Raw genomic sequence first — 15,518 nt, 5'->3', positions numbered from 1 at the left:
TATTTGCATGAGGAGAGAGACAGTGTGGTCACTGAAATATAGCCTTTATTTTCCACATTTTGGCATTTTTATGGGCTCCTTATATTTAATATATATATATGTATACATATCAGCAAAAAAGCCTATGAAAGTCTTGAGTGGTAGAGTTTTTTTGTCACTGTATTCTGTTGCACACATTCATACATATATATATATATATATATATATATATATATATATATATATATATATATATATATATATATATATATATATATATATATATATATATATATATATATATATATATATATATATATATATATCACACACACACACACATGCTTATAAAAAACAATATACAGTGAACCCCCGTGATTATTTGGGAAGCGCCCCACGCACCACCCCTGTGAATAGGTCAAATCCACGAATGCTTAAAACCCCTCTAAAAACACTTAGAACTGTCCATTTTGATAGCTTAAACCAAGAAAAACCCTGTAAAAATTCTTATACCTGAGTATTTTAATAGTTTTATCACAAAAGTGCATTTATTCATGAAAATTATATGAAAATACAGTAATTAGTGAATATTTCTCAGTGAAAAATAACTTGTTTTGAATGGGCGAATTTTCCATGAATGATGGCTAGATATGTTCCACAGAGAAACCCGCAAATGCATGAGTCCATGAACCATGAGAACACAAATACAGGGGTTTACTGTAATAAATATAAATATATATATATATATATATATATATATATATATATATATATATATATATATATATATATATATATATATATATATAATATATATATAAATATATATATATATATATATATATATATATATATATATATATATATATATATATATATATATATATATATATATATATATATATATATATATATATATATATATATATATATATATATATATATATATATTGTATAGGCTATATACATGTATATAGAGAGAGATAGATAATATAATATATATTATGAATTCAGGCCCTCTGCCATTTTAAAAATTAATATCATTAACTGGAATAAACTCCCCAAACCTAACTGAAGGTGTGAGAGGGCAGTTTCCAGCCAAAGCCGGCAGTGGTTGTTCTTCTCCCCTATTGTTAATGTATTTTCTCATTGTTGTGCCATTCCTTAAGATTTTAATCTAACACTCCATTTCTCTATATTCGACTTATGCTGGCACAGAACCTCATTCCAGATAATACCAGCGAAGACGAGATCAAACTGCCCACCAGCTCTTGTCACATGACCCAAGACGGGTCAAACAAGGGTCTGAGAAAGGAAAGCGAGGCAGATACTGGCAATTGATCACTCAGGGAATCTTCCTCTCAGTTGGGATAACATTCCCCCTTTTTGGAGCGGGCCCCCCCATTTCCTACAAAGATAGGCTAACCTGCCCCAAAGTCCAACTGCTGTGAGGGCAGCCATACAAACGCAACCGAGATTCATCCTTACTCTAATGAGAGTACTGTAGATCTTATGTCAACAGGTAGCCTATGCCTGGATAGGGAAGAGGGATTTTACCCAGTAAAATTCTATAATTCTCTCGTCTTTCAATTTCAAGCTTTCCCTCCTTTGTGAATCCTTCTTTCAGTCGGCAATCAGTGATTAAATCTCCCTTGCTCAGTGAGTTATCATGGCTGAATTAGATAAGTGAATTTAAGTGATTTAAGAAGTGAATTAAGTGCCTCCTCCAGCCTTGACCTCTGTTCACGTGTTATGCCTGCATGTTGATTTTAATAATCAACAAAGCGCGCTCTGCATTTTCAGGAGACGTTCTCTCGTGAAATCAACTATGCCTTCACATCGCTGTTACCAGTTCGCCAATTTACTCCATTCAAGTCCGTTGCAAATAAAACCTGCCTCAGCCAGAGCCTACACCTGCTCCAGAGCCACAGCCCAAGGACTGGTCGTCCTTTAAGAGGTGGAAGCGAAAGTTCTGCGCTTTGTGCAGCATGTGCAGCATGTGCAGGCACTCCCAGAATTCCACCCAGTGTCACGCTAAGTCCGCTACATCAAAAAATCTGCAAACAAGTGTTTCTGGGACTCACTGCAGTACCAACTAAACAGAAGAGATTACCACATTGCTCTCCCTGATGATGATTCAACCTGGATCAATTGGTCATTATACCCCCTGGCCAATATAGAGACCAAGGGCTCTGTTATTGCAGAGGTTGTACTACCCAAGTATGGCCAAATCAGTGAGGACGAAGGAATGACTTTTGTGTGGGTGGATAGCATCACCCGAACAATTCCCACCATCCTCCTGAGGGTGAGAACGAGTCACAGACGCACTGGCCATGTAACAATAAAGCAGTGCTGCCTAGTAGTGGTGGAAATACTTCCAGGATGGCACCATCTTATACTAGGCCATGACCTGCTGTCGAACTACTTCCCATGGACTGAATCCCCTCCAGCAGACGAGCTAGTGCCTTGCCTCAAGTCAGTGCCTCCGCCTGACCTGTGTAGTGCTCCGTCCCATTTGGTCGTTGATCCCTTCCCAGATTTAGATTCTGGCCACTTGAACCATACACCTGAGTTGATGTCTGGCACTATTGACCCCGAGGTCGCTGACGTCACTCCTTCAATTATTGTGCCTGGGCCTGCTTCAGTGCCAGGGCCAGAGGAACCTCTTGCAAAATGCAAACCTTTTGCCCATTGAACTTCTTCCTCCTTTACATCTGAAAAACCAGAGCCCCCAAGAAACCCCGGACTCATTCCCAAGGGTGATTATGAGGAGTAATCATTAACCTCAACACTTCTAGCCTCTGGCACAGGAGGCTCTCCACCAGTGCCAGGTGGCACTGCATCCATCTCAGAACTTATGGGTATGATCCATGTCCCCGACAGCAGCTCTGCTACAGACCCTGTCAGCTTTCTCATCTCCTCTCCTACCTCACGCCTTGGCGGCTCCCCAACCTCGCAAACTGAGTCCTTCTTGGCCCTCCTTTCCTACTTCCTACCTTGGTGGCTCCACAGACTCGCAACCTGCAGCTCCATCTTGGCCTCACTTTCCAGGGCCAGCCCACCCTTTCCTCTTGCAATCAGTGACACGATAATGCCACCCAGATGCCTGCCATTGCCATGGCCACTCCTAGAGAGTCCCACCTGATTTGGGAAGAAATGGTCCCACATGGGGCTGAAATTGATAGACATGACCTTATAACCATCGAGAGTATAAATTACATCACGGTGGCACTCCCCTGTGTTTGCTTAAGGGTCACCACACCCCCCAGAACTAAAATCTGCACACTTGCAGTAACTACACACCTTCCTGGAGGCCATGACCTCCTCCTGGGACAGGAACCCCATTTACAGCCCTCCTATAGACCATCTAGGATCCCTGTACCTTCCCACACTTCATGCGCTCCCAAGGAAGATTTCCTGCCAGCGCCACTTGAGTGCCCAGGGCAGTGCCAGTTTCCATCCACCATGGAGTTGGGAAATTTCTCATTCCTGAAGGCTCCGCTCCTCACCCAGGACAGGACTCTATGTCCTCACCTAACTCAGCAACTTCAACGCTTCCCAGAAGAAGTAATTGGAAGGCTACCTGCATCAAAGGGCTAAGGAAGCATCCTTAGTGGCACACTGTTTACTTTAATAATAAATGATATCAGTAATAACCTACCAATCGGAATTAAAATTAACTTGTATACGTATATGGATGATTTTGTCTTATGTTATTCAGCATCTCGCATAAAACATGCAGAGCGAATCATAAAAAAACTATAATAAAAATAGATGGATGGGCCTCATTTGTAAGCTTTCAATTTTCCATACAAAAGACTCATGCAGCAATGTTTTATAAAAATAAAAAGTGGAAAAAAGGTGAAATAAATTTTAAAATCAGAAATCATTCCATGCCAGTTGGCCAAACAGCAAAATTTTTGGGATTAGTATTTGATACTCACTTGAACAGGAAAGCCCACATAACATGCATGAAATCAAAATGTAAAAGAGCATGAAACCTAATTAAAAAACTATCGAACACCACTTGGGGAACCGATAGACACACCCTTACTGTACTGTATAAAGCAACAGTACTGTCTATCATTGGTTATGGAAGTGAAATACTGTATATGGCTCGGCATCAGAAGCAACGTTGAAAACATCAGACCCAGTTCATAATGAAAGCCTTAGAATATGTTCAGGAGTTTTTAGATGAGTTTTTAGATCATCATCTTCATCAAAGTCATCTTTACAAGTTGAACGTGATGAACTATCTCTCTCTCGCTCTCTCCACAGAGAGCTAGTAACAATGAAGAGTGCTCTGAGAATTCAAACAAAGGATTCTCCAACCAAAAAATTATTTGGATTAAGAGATGTTTATAAACAATCATCCACCTCCTTTCCCAATGAGAGCTAGAAGATTGTTTGAGGTGCTAAATATAAATATACAATTACTTTTAATAGTAAAATTACTTCCTCGTTGGACAATGAATAAAATGAGAATTTGTACACACTTAAAATATTTATCAAAAAGTTATTCACATACTTGTACCCCAGAACACCATAGGCAACATACAGTAGAACATATAATCCGAAAAGGTCCACATTACGCAATATACGTGGGATATGCTGCAGTACCCCAAGACAAAATGTATCAGTTCTCTCTACCAGATAATACGTCAGAATTTACAGCCGAGTTATGTGCAATAGCATCAGCCATAAAAATAATTAAAGAAACCTCATTTAATAATTTTGTGATTTATAGTGACTCCAGAAGCGCTATAGAAGCCATTCAAAGCTAAAATAAAAAAATTATAGTGTTCAACAAATTAAGTTTTCACTTCATAAATTGTATACTAATGGAAAAAATATTGAAATATGGTGGATCCCTGCCCATGTAGGGATTAAAAGAAATGAAAAGGCTGACATAAGCAGCTAAAGAAGCATTTGACATGAAAAGAGCAAATGTAAACATCCCTATTAGTGACTATATAAGATATATGAAAACAATCATTGTAAGTACATGACAAAATATATGGAATGAAGAACCTGGAAATAATCAATTAAAACAGATAAAATCCAGTTGGGAAATGGAGTTCATCATGTCAGAGAGAGAGACACACACACAAGTAATTCTGATGCGTCTTCGAATAGGCCATACTCGTTTGACACATGGACACTTAATGAAGTCCATGTGGCCCTCCTCCCAAATGCCCAGATTGCAATGTGTTGATAACAGTCAAGCATGTATTGTGTGAATGTCCAAAATGTAACCTGCAGCGATTATCAGATTTTGGAAATTTTGTCAGAATCGTCAACATTTTCAGTACATAATACCCATTTTAATGTTCATGAGGAACTGTGATTTAATTGATAAATTATGAAAAGTAAGTAATAGAAATACAAAAACCCTTAGGGTTCTAATGAATTTTAAAATAACTAAATCTTAAAATTTTACTTATTTTGAATTTTAATATACCTTTTTAGTGAGTATATATGGAAACATGAGCATAAATGTATTTATTGTCTGAGTGTGCTCCAGTGTGAGAGTGTATGCCTTTGTGCAGCTTTTAATTTCATTTTCATTCATTCGTCACCATACCGAGTGACCTGTTTGGTCCCAGTGCTAGGCTTTTAGCCTAAACCTATCATTTCATCCAAATCCTTCGGTCCAGCCCTATGAGAGCTGAACGTCAGCTCAGAGGTCTGGTTAAACTGTTTTAATAATAATAATGATAATCTACACCAAGTTATCATGGAAAGATTGTTTGACCTTTGGGGACGTCCAGTGATAGACCTGTTTGCAACCCGGCACAACATGAAGTTGCTAGTGTTCTGCTCGGTCGTCCCAGACCTTTGGGCAGCAGCAGAAGATGCCTTTCAGCACCCTTGGGACAATCTCAGCGCACATTTGTTTCCTTTGTTCTTCTTATTCGTCAGGTGATCAACAGGGTGATGACCACCGCAAATCTCAATGACCTTGGTGGCTCCCAAATGGCTATGTGCCGAATGGTACCCAGACCTGCTAGCTGCTATCCGAGACACCAAGAGAGATTCCTCCCAGGCACAACCTTCTTTGCCAGCTCCACATGGAGAGGTTCCACCAGTCCGTAGAGTCCCTATCTCTTCATGGCTGGAGACTATCCTCCAGCATCTCTTACGAGCAAAAGGCCTTTCTCACCGAGCAGCAACAGAGATGTCGGATACCCTCTGAAATCCTCTGCAGCCGTCTATCAGGGGAAATGGATCCTCTTCTGTGGTTGGTGTCATAGAAGGGGTCTCTCTGGTCGTAGCTACTATTCAGCAGGTAGCGGACTTTCTCGTCTTCCTTCGCTGAGAGAAGCATCTCTCTGTCTGAGCAATTACGGGCTACAGGGCCACCCTGGGCCTAGTTGTACGCCTAAAGGGCAGATCTCTATGCTGATGAGAAGCTTTGAAAAGTCTTGCCCTCCCAGGGAACTCAGGCCCCCTGAGTGGGACGTGACTCTCGCTCTTCATAACCTGACTCGTGCACCTTACGAGTCGTCAGACAGGGATCAAACCCTCACACTACTGTATATTCTTGCTTGCCCTGGTATCGGCAAAAAGTGTAGGGGAACTCCATGGTCTTTCTTGTAATGGTAAACACTTGAGGGGATGGGGAACTGTCCCAGAATTTGTAGCAAAAACTCAAAATCCATCGGTCCCTGACATTAGGTTTGAGTCCTCCTCAATCCCTTTCCTAGAGGACTTTGTAAGTAATGTCCCAGATGAAGTGCTACAGCACTATGTCCAGTTAAAGTGTTGTGGTACTACCTTAAGAGGACTCGACAGCTCAGGCCGGGGTGTCAGTGGCTCTTTGTCAGTACAGTGCTGGCAAGACCAAGAAAGGTGTCCAAGAACACCATCTCTTTTTGGCTTCGTGAGACTATCAAACAGGCATACTCAACATCAAATGAAAAGGATTCAAGTATGTTCCAGCCTAGAGCTCACGAAGTCAGGCATTGCTCCGTCCCTTTCATTCAGGAAGAACCTGTCCGTTCATCAGGTGCAGAGATCAGGAGTGTGGTTTTGTCAAACTGCGTGCATCTCCTTTTATCTGAGGGACATTGCCCATAGGTCCTTGGACACCATTTCCTTGGGCCCTGTGGTGGCTGCTCAGCAAGTTGTGTAGCTCATCCAGTTCCCCTAGCAAGACAGGTAGCATCTTGTCTAAGATGTACGGTTGCAAAATTGAGAGTGAGAGTGTTAGTGTGTGTGACTGGCCTCTCTCCTTTCCCTTTTCTTATACCCTTTCTCTCCCGGTAGGCAGAGGATCAGTTGACATACCATCATGTGCTGGACAGACATAGATGTAGGTAAATGATCAGCCTTTCTATTTTCCTATTTACTATGGTCTAATAGAAGCAAAAGTCTTGCACTCTCTCTGGCAAGGGGAGAGAGGGATTGACAATAAAAAAACCTGTTGGTTATTTCTAGCGCTATTGTCTCCAGCATGGCATTCCTCCAAGTCTTTTTTTAATTAATGTTGCTGTTAGAACCCATTACTGTACTACTTTAAAAAGCCCAGAAGTGTGACATTTGAGCACACACATTTTTTCCTTTGATCAGAGGCATGGGACTTCTTCCTTTGCTTGCAAGTCAGTAAGTTCCTCGTACAAAGACCGACAGTTTATATACGTGTAGGAATAAATGACAAATTTTTTAAAGTAATTTGTAGGCTATTTTTCCTAACATACAAACCTGAGGTCTGTACATATATTGCCCACCTCTAGCCACCCCTCATTCTGATACCTGGGCTATTAAGCAAGTGAGAGAACCTGTACTAGATGTCATTTAATATTGTTTCAGCTCTTTCATTACAATGCTTAGGTTTTTCCAAAGCTAATTGCAAGTCCCATCTCTATTAATATATACTGTAATACATTGTTAAGCAAGCTGTTCAAATCTTGTAGTGCTCTGCAGATTATTACAGCCTCATCTGCATATTTTGAAGACTGTCAACACCTTTCCATAATTGTCAAATGCCATTTTGTAATTGACAAAAGCTTCAGAAAGGGATTTTTAAATTCCATACACTATATCATAACACAAATCCTTATTCTGTGCTGCTTTGGTCTTTTCTAACACCACCTTGTTTATCTCTAAACTTTTGATCAATTTCTTTCACCTGCCTGCTGAGAGTAGGCATACTAAATCCTTTTGTTTCAACTGATGTAAGTGCAGTGCCTTTTTATACTTACCGTGTTTGGACAGGTCCCCTTTCTTTTGTACCTTTTCCTGATTTCCAGTTCCCAATCAAGCTTTGTCTCCTCATTCTGCAAAACTGTCTAGTCAGGGTGTCATGTCAGTGTCAGCTAAAATCATCTACAATATACTAAATTCCATCATAACTTGTTCTCCATCTCTTTAAGTTTATCATTAGTTCCTAATTAAAAAGTGTGAATTCATTCATAAGTATTCAGGTCTTATTCAGCTTTAGTTATATATATGTATTAGTTCATCCTCCCCCTCATAGCTCCTCTAGTTACCTCAGAAAAATTTTCTCACACCAGTTTCTTTCCTCTGATGTTATTATTGACATACTGTACCTCCTTTTGACATGTCCGTGTACACTATTTTTGCTCTGTCCACTTATGGATATTTTATTAAGTCTGTGGGCTATGTAACACCGATGCCACTCCCTGAATGCATCGCTTTGTCAGCATCATCAGGCTGTTTGTCCGAGTATTCTCTCATATCTGTTCTTGATCTTGAACTTCACTCACTATCCTTCCATTTTTTTACTTTATGGCCTTTCTTGTTAATAAAAATGAGGAAAAATGAAATTCCACTCACGTCAGTTTCTGCCACTTTACGTCTGTCAGCAAAAAAAGTAAAAACCCATGAAAATAAAAACTACCAAAAAAATTAAAAAATGCAGAATCACATAAAAATAAATGTTAAATATATAAAATAATGTGATGTATAAAATTATTTAAAAGCTTAAAATTTTCTTACGCACATCCTATACCTGTAAGGTACTATACTGTGATAGCAAAGTACAATTCATCTTACAGCATTTCAAGTTCTTGTTTTCAACTTTGCAGTGGTGTTCCTTAAATAATAGGAAAAAATAAAAGTTTCTTGAATCAGTTTACTCAAGTCAGCAGCATTATTAGCATCCTTACTGGTTTTCCATGAGGTGCTAAGAACATTTTATGGTAAATGGTTATGGGTTTTTTTTACATTTTAAATATAGGATAATTTATATTTTAATTGAAAAATTTTTTAGTATTTCTGTATGACGACCTATAAATGACAATAAGGGTTATTTATAAGGGGTCTGTGTTGTTTTTTAAGGCGTTTAATTCAAGTAAAGTCATATTTTTGTTGAAAGACTAAAAAGGTTAAATTATTGAAATATTTTTTATTTCTATGTGACAACTATTAATGACGATATGGGGTGTTTATAGGGGGTCTGTGTAGCTTGTAAAGGCAGTTTATTCGAGTTAAATCATTTTCCAATGTACGTCACTTATTTTGGAATCAATTACCATAATGTCATTATGCGAGGTATACCTGCATACATACAGTACTGTACTTTATTTTTCTTACTGTATGTAAGTTATTAAATTTATAAAACAATACCACTATTACAGTATTGTTATATTAAAAATACCACTAACCTTATGCATGTGTAAGGATATGCTGTTATGTATCTTCTACCGCACTAAACACATCCACTTCCTTTCAAGTCTTCCACTTGATGACTTGATTATTGATATTAAACATGAAGACATACATAGCAAACAGATGTTTAAAAAATGTACATATAGCATTGCAATCATTCATTCTATAGCATTATCATCATTCATTCTATAAGAGATAAAAGGAGTGTCAGGATTTTCACTCTCTTTGTCATCTACTGTATGTTCTGTGTGAAGGAGTAGGAGTGGCTGGTCTAGGAGTATCTGTGATGGCAAGGTAGGTGGAGAGGGTGGAAGGTGAGAATGGGTTTCTAGGTTTGACCTTGGGAAATGTAGTACAGTATTGTGATTTCTGTTTGAGTTTTTGTCTTTCAATTTCTTCAAAAATTTATTTATAAGGTGCAATTGCTTCTGACATTTCCAAAAAGTACAAGTAGAGCTTTCATGTTTATTCCTTGCATAATTGTCAATTTAAATACATAAATTTATTAAAAACACTAAAAATCTTAAATTACTAGCGACTTACAGCATATTAACATTATTGGGTTGCTGGTAAGGGTTTATTGGGTGTCTAAGTAATTTTTTAAATGTTTTATTCTATTTGAGACTTCTTCGATTCAAGTCACAAATCTTGATAATGGTGAGGTTATTACTGCATAATATATATATATAAATTATATATATATATATATATATATATATATATATATATATATATATATATATATATATATATATATATACACACACACAGTATATTATATATATATGAGAGAGAGAGAGAGAGAGAGAGAGAGAGAGAGAGAGAGAGAGAGAGAGAGATTTACATTAAATCCTTGTTTATGTGAACTAATTGGGGGAGACCTAGTTCAGATGGTAATTCAGACAAGTTTTTTGATTAACTGATGATTTTGCTAGATATTTTAGAGAATGTGGAAACATATGATTCAGATATTTCTTCTGAATAATAATAATAATAATTTAATGAAATGATCATATAAATATACTCTAAAGTATATATAATAAATAAAAAGTATTTCATACTGTTATTAAGAATGAAGTAGATTAAGTTTAATAAAATAACCAAAGCCTTTTGTCTCATACTTATACAGTAAAGTTTGTTTATAACGTACGGGCTTGTAATGAATTCAGGCTTATAACGAATGAAAGTGAAATCCCCGGTCCCAATTCAAATAAATCAACTTAAAATTGTAGGTTTGTAATGAATTCTTTATCACAAAGTCAGATATATAACGAACTATTTTGTATGTCCCTGTGACAGTTTTATTGGTAAAAATTACCTGTTGTAACGAAGTGATAATTTTGTTAAACAAACATCAAACACCTGTTATCCCAGTTTACTGTTACAGTATTACTTTGTTCTTAATTTTGCCTTTGTCAGCTATGAAAATTTTTTGCCGCAAAAGGGCCATGTTTTTGCGGTACAGTAGTACTTAATTCTTAAAATGTTTTTACATGAAATGATAGGAAAAATTTTTTTTTTAACCACTTAGTGCTTGTTTGCTCATTTTAATTGCTTATGACTTTTCGTTTTTTATGTAATGTGTAATTAAAATATTTAAAATTAATATGCTGTGTTACTTTCTCATTATTCCATGTGAAATCTGTGTCAACAGGTTGTTTCTTCACACACAAATTACGTTCAGTACACTAGAAGCGTAATAAAATTCACATGTACAAGTATTACACTTGCCCTGGGTACTGTGTACATTGTGTATCAACCTAATCATTTAAATGTTTTAAAATAAATTAAAAACTACAAACATAACTTTAATTTTGTTATAAACATTAAAATACATATCCAGTTCTTAAACTAACAATGACTTTTATTGAAAAGTATTAGCAATCTTGATACACTTAGGATGATCGATACTTTATTGTTTGGATTCCATTCTGTATCAAAACAAGGGAGGTAATCCAGTCATTTCAAGTATCTATTTTTATAACGAGTGATGCCTATAACAAATTGCAGACAACAGTCCCCTGGAATTTGCTATAAACAAACTTTACTGTATATTGTGTTTCAGGTTATATTTAAAACTTTGTACTGAACACAATAAACATGCAAAATATTAAAAGTGCACTAAAAATATATTATTACAGTCTTAAACAATAAATACGCTGTCATTACAAAAAATGAAAACTTTTAAAGGTATCAGGATAGTTTTCATTACAATTAGCCTGGTGTTTTAGCCATAAGAATCTTGTTATGGAAGGTGGTAAAATAATGAAAAAATTGTTTCATTACACTTTTAATGCATTTATCACTTAGAAGTATATAATGTGGTCACAGTACAGTATTCAGATTGGAGCAGTAGCAGTTACTATATTTGATGGCATATAAAACCCCTTCCCTGACATTTAGGACCCCTCATTCTCCAGTTCAGCAGGGAATATTAAGATAAAAAATTTTTGTGTTAACAACATGTAATCATGTAATGTTACTGAAATATTATATAGCAACAGTGTGGCAGAAGAAAAATTTAACAATACTTGCAACTAGGATGACAAGAGAAAAAATCTTTTTTATTAATAATCTTGCTATAAATTTACATGAGAACACAAAAACAGCCAAGGTATAGCAGAAAGCAGAAAACATTTTATAACAATCTACCATTAAAGATGAAAATACTGGTAAAGCATGAAATCAGACAAGCAGAACATTCTTTTATAATGAAATCATATGTGAATGCAATAATAAAACATGGCAAGAAGAAAAAAAGCAACTTAGGTATAGCAGAAAGCATTTTAAAAGAGAATGAACCAGTATGGTGATCATACACAAAAACAAGAAGGTTGGAAAGCATCAGTGTTCAATCACAAAAGCTTTAATCATCTTCAAATCCTGAAATTTCATCAGCACCATCATTACCAAAACCTAAAATCTTATGATCACCAATGTTGGTATCACTGTATTTTTGCTGTTGTTGTTGTCATGATAATACTTTTTGGCAACAATCTGTGAGCATTACTGGAAATTTTCAGTACACACTGACAGGTAGCAGCAATGTTAGTGAGGCCTACGGCAACAGTGATCAGTGATGATATTACTTACCGACATCAACCTAATTTCAAGATTACTTCAAAACCAAAAGATGTTTCCATGCGAAAAAAAGATGTGTGATGACATTTTAGAGGTGAGTGCTAACAAAGATTCTTCCCAGTCATCCAGCGTTGATTTTTATGACAATTCACTTTTTAATTGAAATACCCGTAATAATAACAATAGTGATAATAACTGTGGTAATAATGATATCTGAGTAAATACCAGTCATATTAGAGTGTTATAGTTTGGCTAGGTGCAAGTACTGATAGTCTACAGCCATGTGAGAGCTAAGTAAATTAGCTCATTGGTCTGATCAAACTGCTCAGTAATATAAAAATACAGCATCTGGGTAAACATTATCTTACCAGATACCACAGCTTTGCCTGTAAGACATGGGTGATATTTCCTTATCCATTTTCTCAGAAAAAAAGGTCATATGCCATCAAATGCTGTACAGTACTTTGTGTTGGTGTGCCTTAGGCTATGCATCTCTAGGCTAGTTTTAAAACATAGCTTGTTCTGATGTTTTATAACTTCAATGTATTGTATTTGACATTGTGATGAATTTTCTTTTAAAGGATAAAACTCTGACATTACAAGTCTTAATTATTGCAATAATAATAATCCTCCTGAACAATTTATAACTTTGTCGATGTGTATCATAACTTCAATGTATGGTATTTGATATTGTGATGAATTTTCTTTTAAAGGATAAAACTCTGACATTACAAGTCTTAATTATTGCAATAATAATAATTCTTCTTAACAATTTATAACTTTGTCGATGTGTATAATATGATCATGAAATGTATTCAGAAAAGAAGCTGACATAGCTTCTTTTTTAATCTCATAGCTTTTGTCATTGCCTCATTTAAAGTAACATGTTACTGGGTAAAGTAATGTATAAAACCTCAGAATTGACTAAAAACACTATCTGGTGCAATAAATATAAATTACTTAATGCAGATTATGCGTAAAAATAAAAAAAAAAGCAAAAGCTTATTAAGAGAATCCAAATAATAGGATTGTTTACATCTCATCAGCTGATAAAGCCGAATGATTATTGTCATGATAAATCAGTTAAGTTAATTCAGACAACCAGCAAATCTGGATAAAGTCGCCCCCCAAATTAGTTTGGATAAACGAGGTGTGTGTGTGTGTGTGTTTTTTTTTTTTTTTTTTCTTTTTGATGAATTCTTCATTGGTCTAGTCTACCATCTGAGTACTGATGTAATAGGTTCCAGTAGGACAATGGTTTGTACTTTTACAGAACTACCCTGGTTACAGAATAACACACATATGATGGGGAAAACAAATATCTTTTTATCAGCGTAATTGAATATAGATAACATGCATTATACAAAGGTGTCGGCCCCTCTGCTTAGTACCATATTTCAACATAAAGTACAGTAGGTATAAAATTTCTACAGTACAAAAAATATTCTTTATACATTTTGTTCCTAGCATTAAGAATAAATGCTAATTATGATAATATGAGATAGTCCTATTCTAATACAGTTCTAAGGCCATTAGAGTAAAGTATCATTTCTCCTATGAATCATAATCTTCATCTATTTCATTATTCACCAAATAATGAGACTGCAAGGAAGTGGATGGAGGAGAGTAAGTTGCAGGTGTGGGAGACTGATTCCTTGCTGAGTGAACTGATGTTATAACTGGCACAGGAACTCCAAATGCTGGTTTCTCACCCAGAGATGAAGGAGTGTTAGATAAAGAAACAGGTGAAACAGTAACTGGTGGTGTTACGTTCCTTGACATCATGGCACATGTAGTAGGTAATGCTGGTATGCTGATCTGAATACCCGAGGTAGTACTTGATGTAGCCAATGGATGTAGAGGAGGTGGAGGACCAATCTTAAAAGTATTAGTAACAGCAGCTGGACTTTTACTTCCTTTATCACTGCCTGCGGGTAATTCCAAAGAATACCCTTCTCCTATGGTTATTTGTACGCCAGAAACTTTTGGACTGCCATCATTAAATCTGAAAAATAAGATTTTCATTACTCAAACATTCCTGCATCAACTGATATACTTGAAAATTTTTTTGAAATTTTAACAGAATTGTTTCCTAACATACAAACACTGAATGGACATAAATCGACATCTAGGCTACCTTAATTTGCCCGTAATTGGTGAGAAGACCACAGCATAAACTCGCAGTATCTAACCTCTTACTACCTAAATTCTCTAAAGAATAAACATAGTATAAATGTCTATTATTAGGTAAACTTTAGTAGGATGAGGGGCCTAAAAACACTGACAAGGTAGCCAAGAGTGGTTGCTACTTAGTCCTGCTCAACAAATATTAGATAAGATGTTGATTTCCCCATTTATCTCTTAAGTTTTTTGTGATAACTGTATCACTCACCTTCTGATTGCCATTCATATGTACAACAATTGTTCTTGTGATTTGACAACTAACTTCATAGCTTGTTTACCTCTCTACAATACAGTGCATAATTACTGTATTTGAAATGAATCTTACTTACTTTTAAAGTTGGCTTATATCTTTGCACTGTTAGGTGCTATCAGCTTTCAAAATAAACAAAAGAATAATGCTTGGCTGGCCAGAAAGACTGAGAAAATAACTTCTTTCCCACCAGGTGGTTGGAATGTTTATGTTCTTGTCAGAATTATTCATACGGTGTCCCTGTGCATACAGTGTGAATCGGCAGTAATAATTTTTACCATTTCTGGCTGATTTTCTCCTGTACAGTAATGTGCTTGTTTCCTGTTTTTGCATGATGTCATCTACAAGCAGAGCTAGATCCACTTGGCTGTTATACAAGTTTTGTGTAAAA

At 36.2% G+C, this 15,518-nt stretch overlaps 1 protein-coding gene and 1 long non-coding RNA gene across 2 annotated transcripts in view; one reads left to right on the top strand and one right to left on the bottom strand.

The window, feature by feature from the left end:
• Positions 1–15,518, top strand: part of LOC136853476 (uncharacterized) — a 159,093-nt gene that overhangs the window by 8,218 nt on the left and 135,357 nt on the right. The window lies entirely within an intron of this gene.
• The window catches only part of NC2alpha (negative cofactor 2 alpha), a 103,046-nt gene continuing 99,414 nt past the window's right edge, over positions 11,887–15,518 (bottom strand). Inside the window, exon 8 of the mRNA XM_067129083.1 lies at positions 11,887–14,698. Coding sequence (XP_066985184.1) covers positions 14,248–14,698 — 451 coding nt within the window. The 3' untranslated portion in view covers positions 11,887–14,247. The remainder of the gene's footprint in view (positions 14,699–15,518) is intronic.

This window comes from Macrobrachium rosenbergii, chromosome 27 (genome assembly GCF_040412425.1).
Source record: "Macrobrachium rosenbergii isolate ZJJX-2024 chromosome 27, ASM4041242v1, whole genome shotgun sequence".
NCBI lineage: Eukaryota > Metazoa > Arthropoda > Malacostraca > Decapoda > Palaemonidae > Macrobrachium > Macrobrachium rosenbergii.
This window is presented reverse-complemented; position numbering and strand designations above follow the sequence as displayed.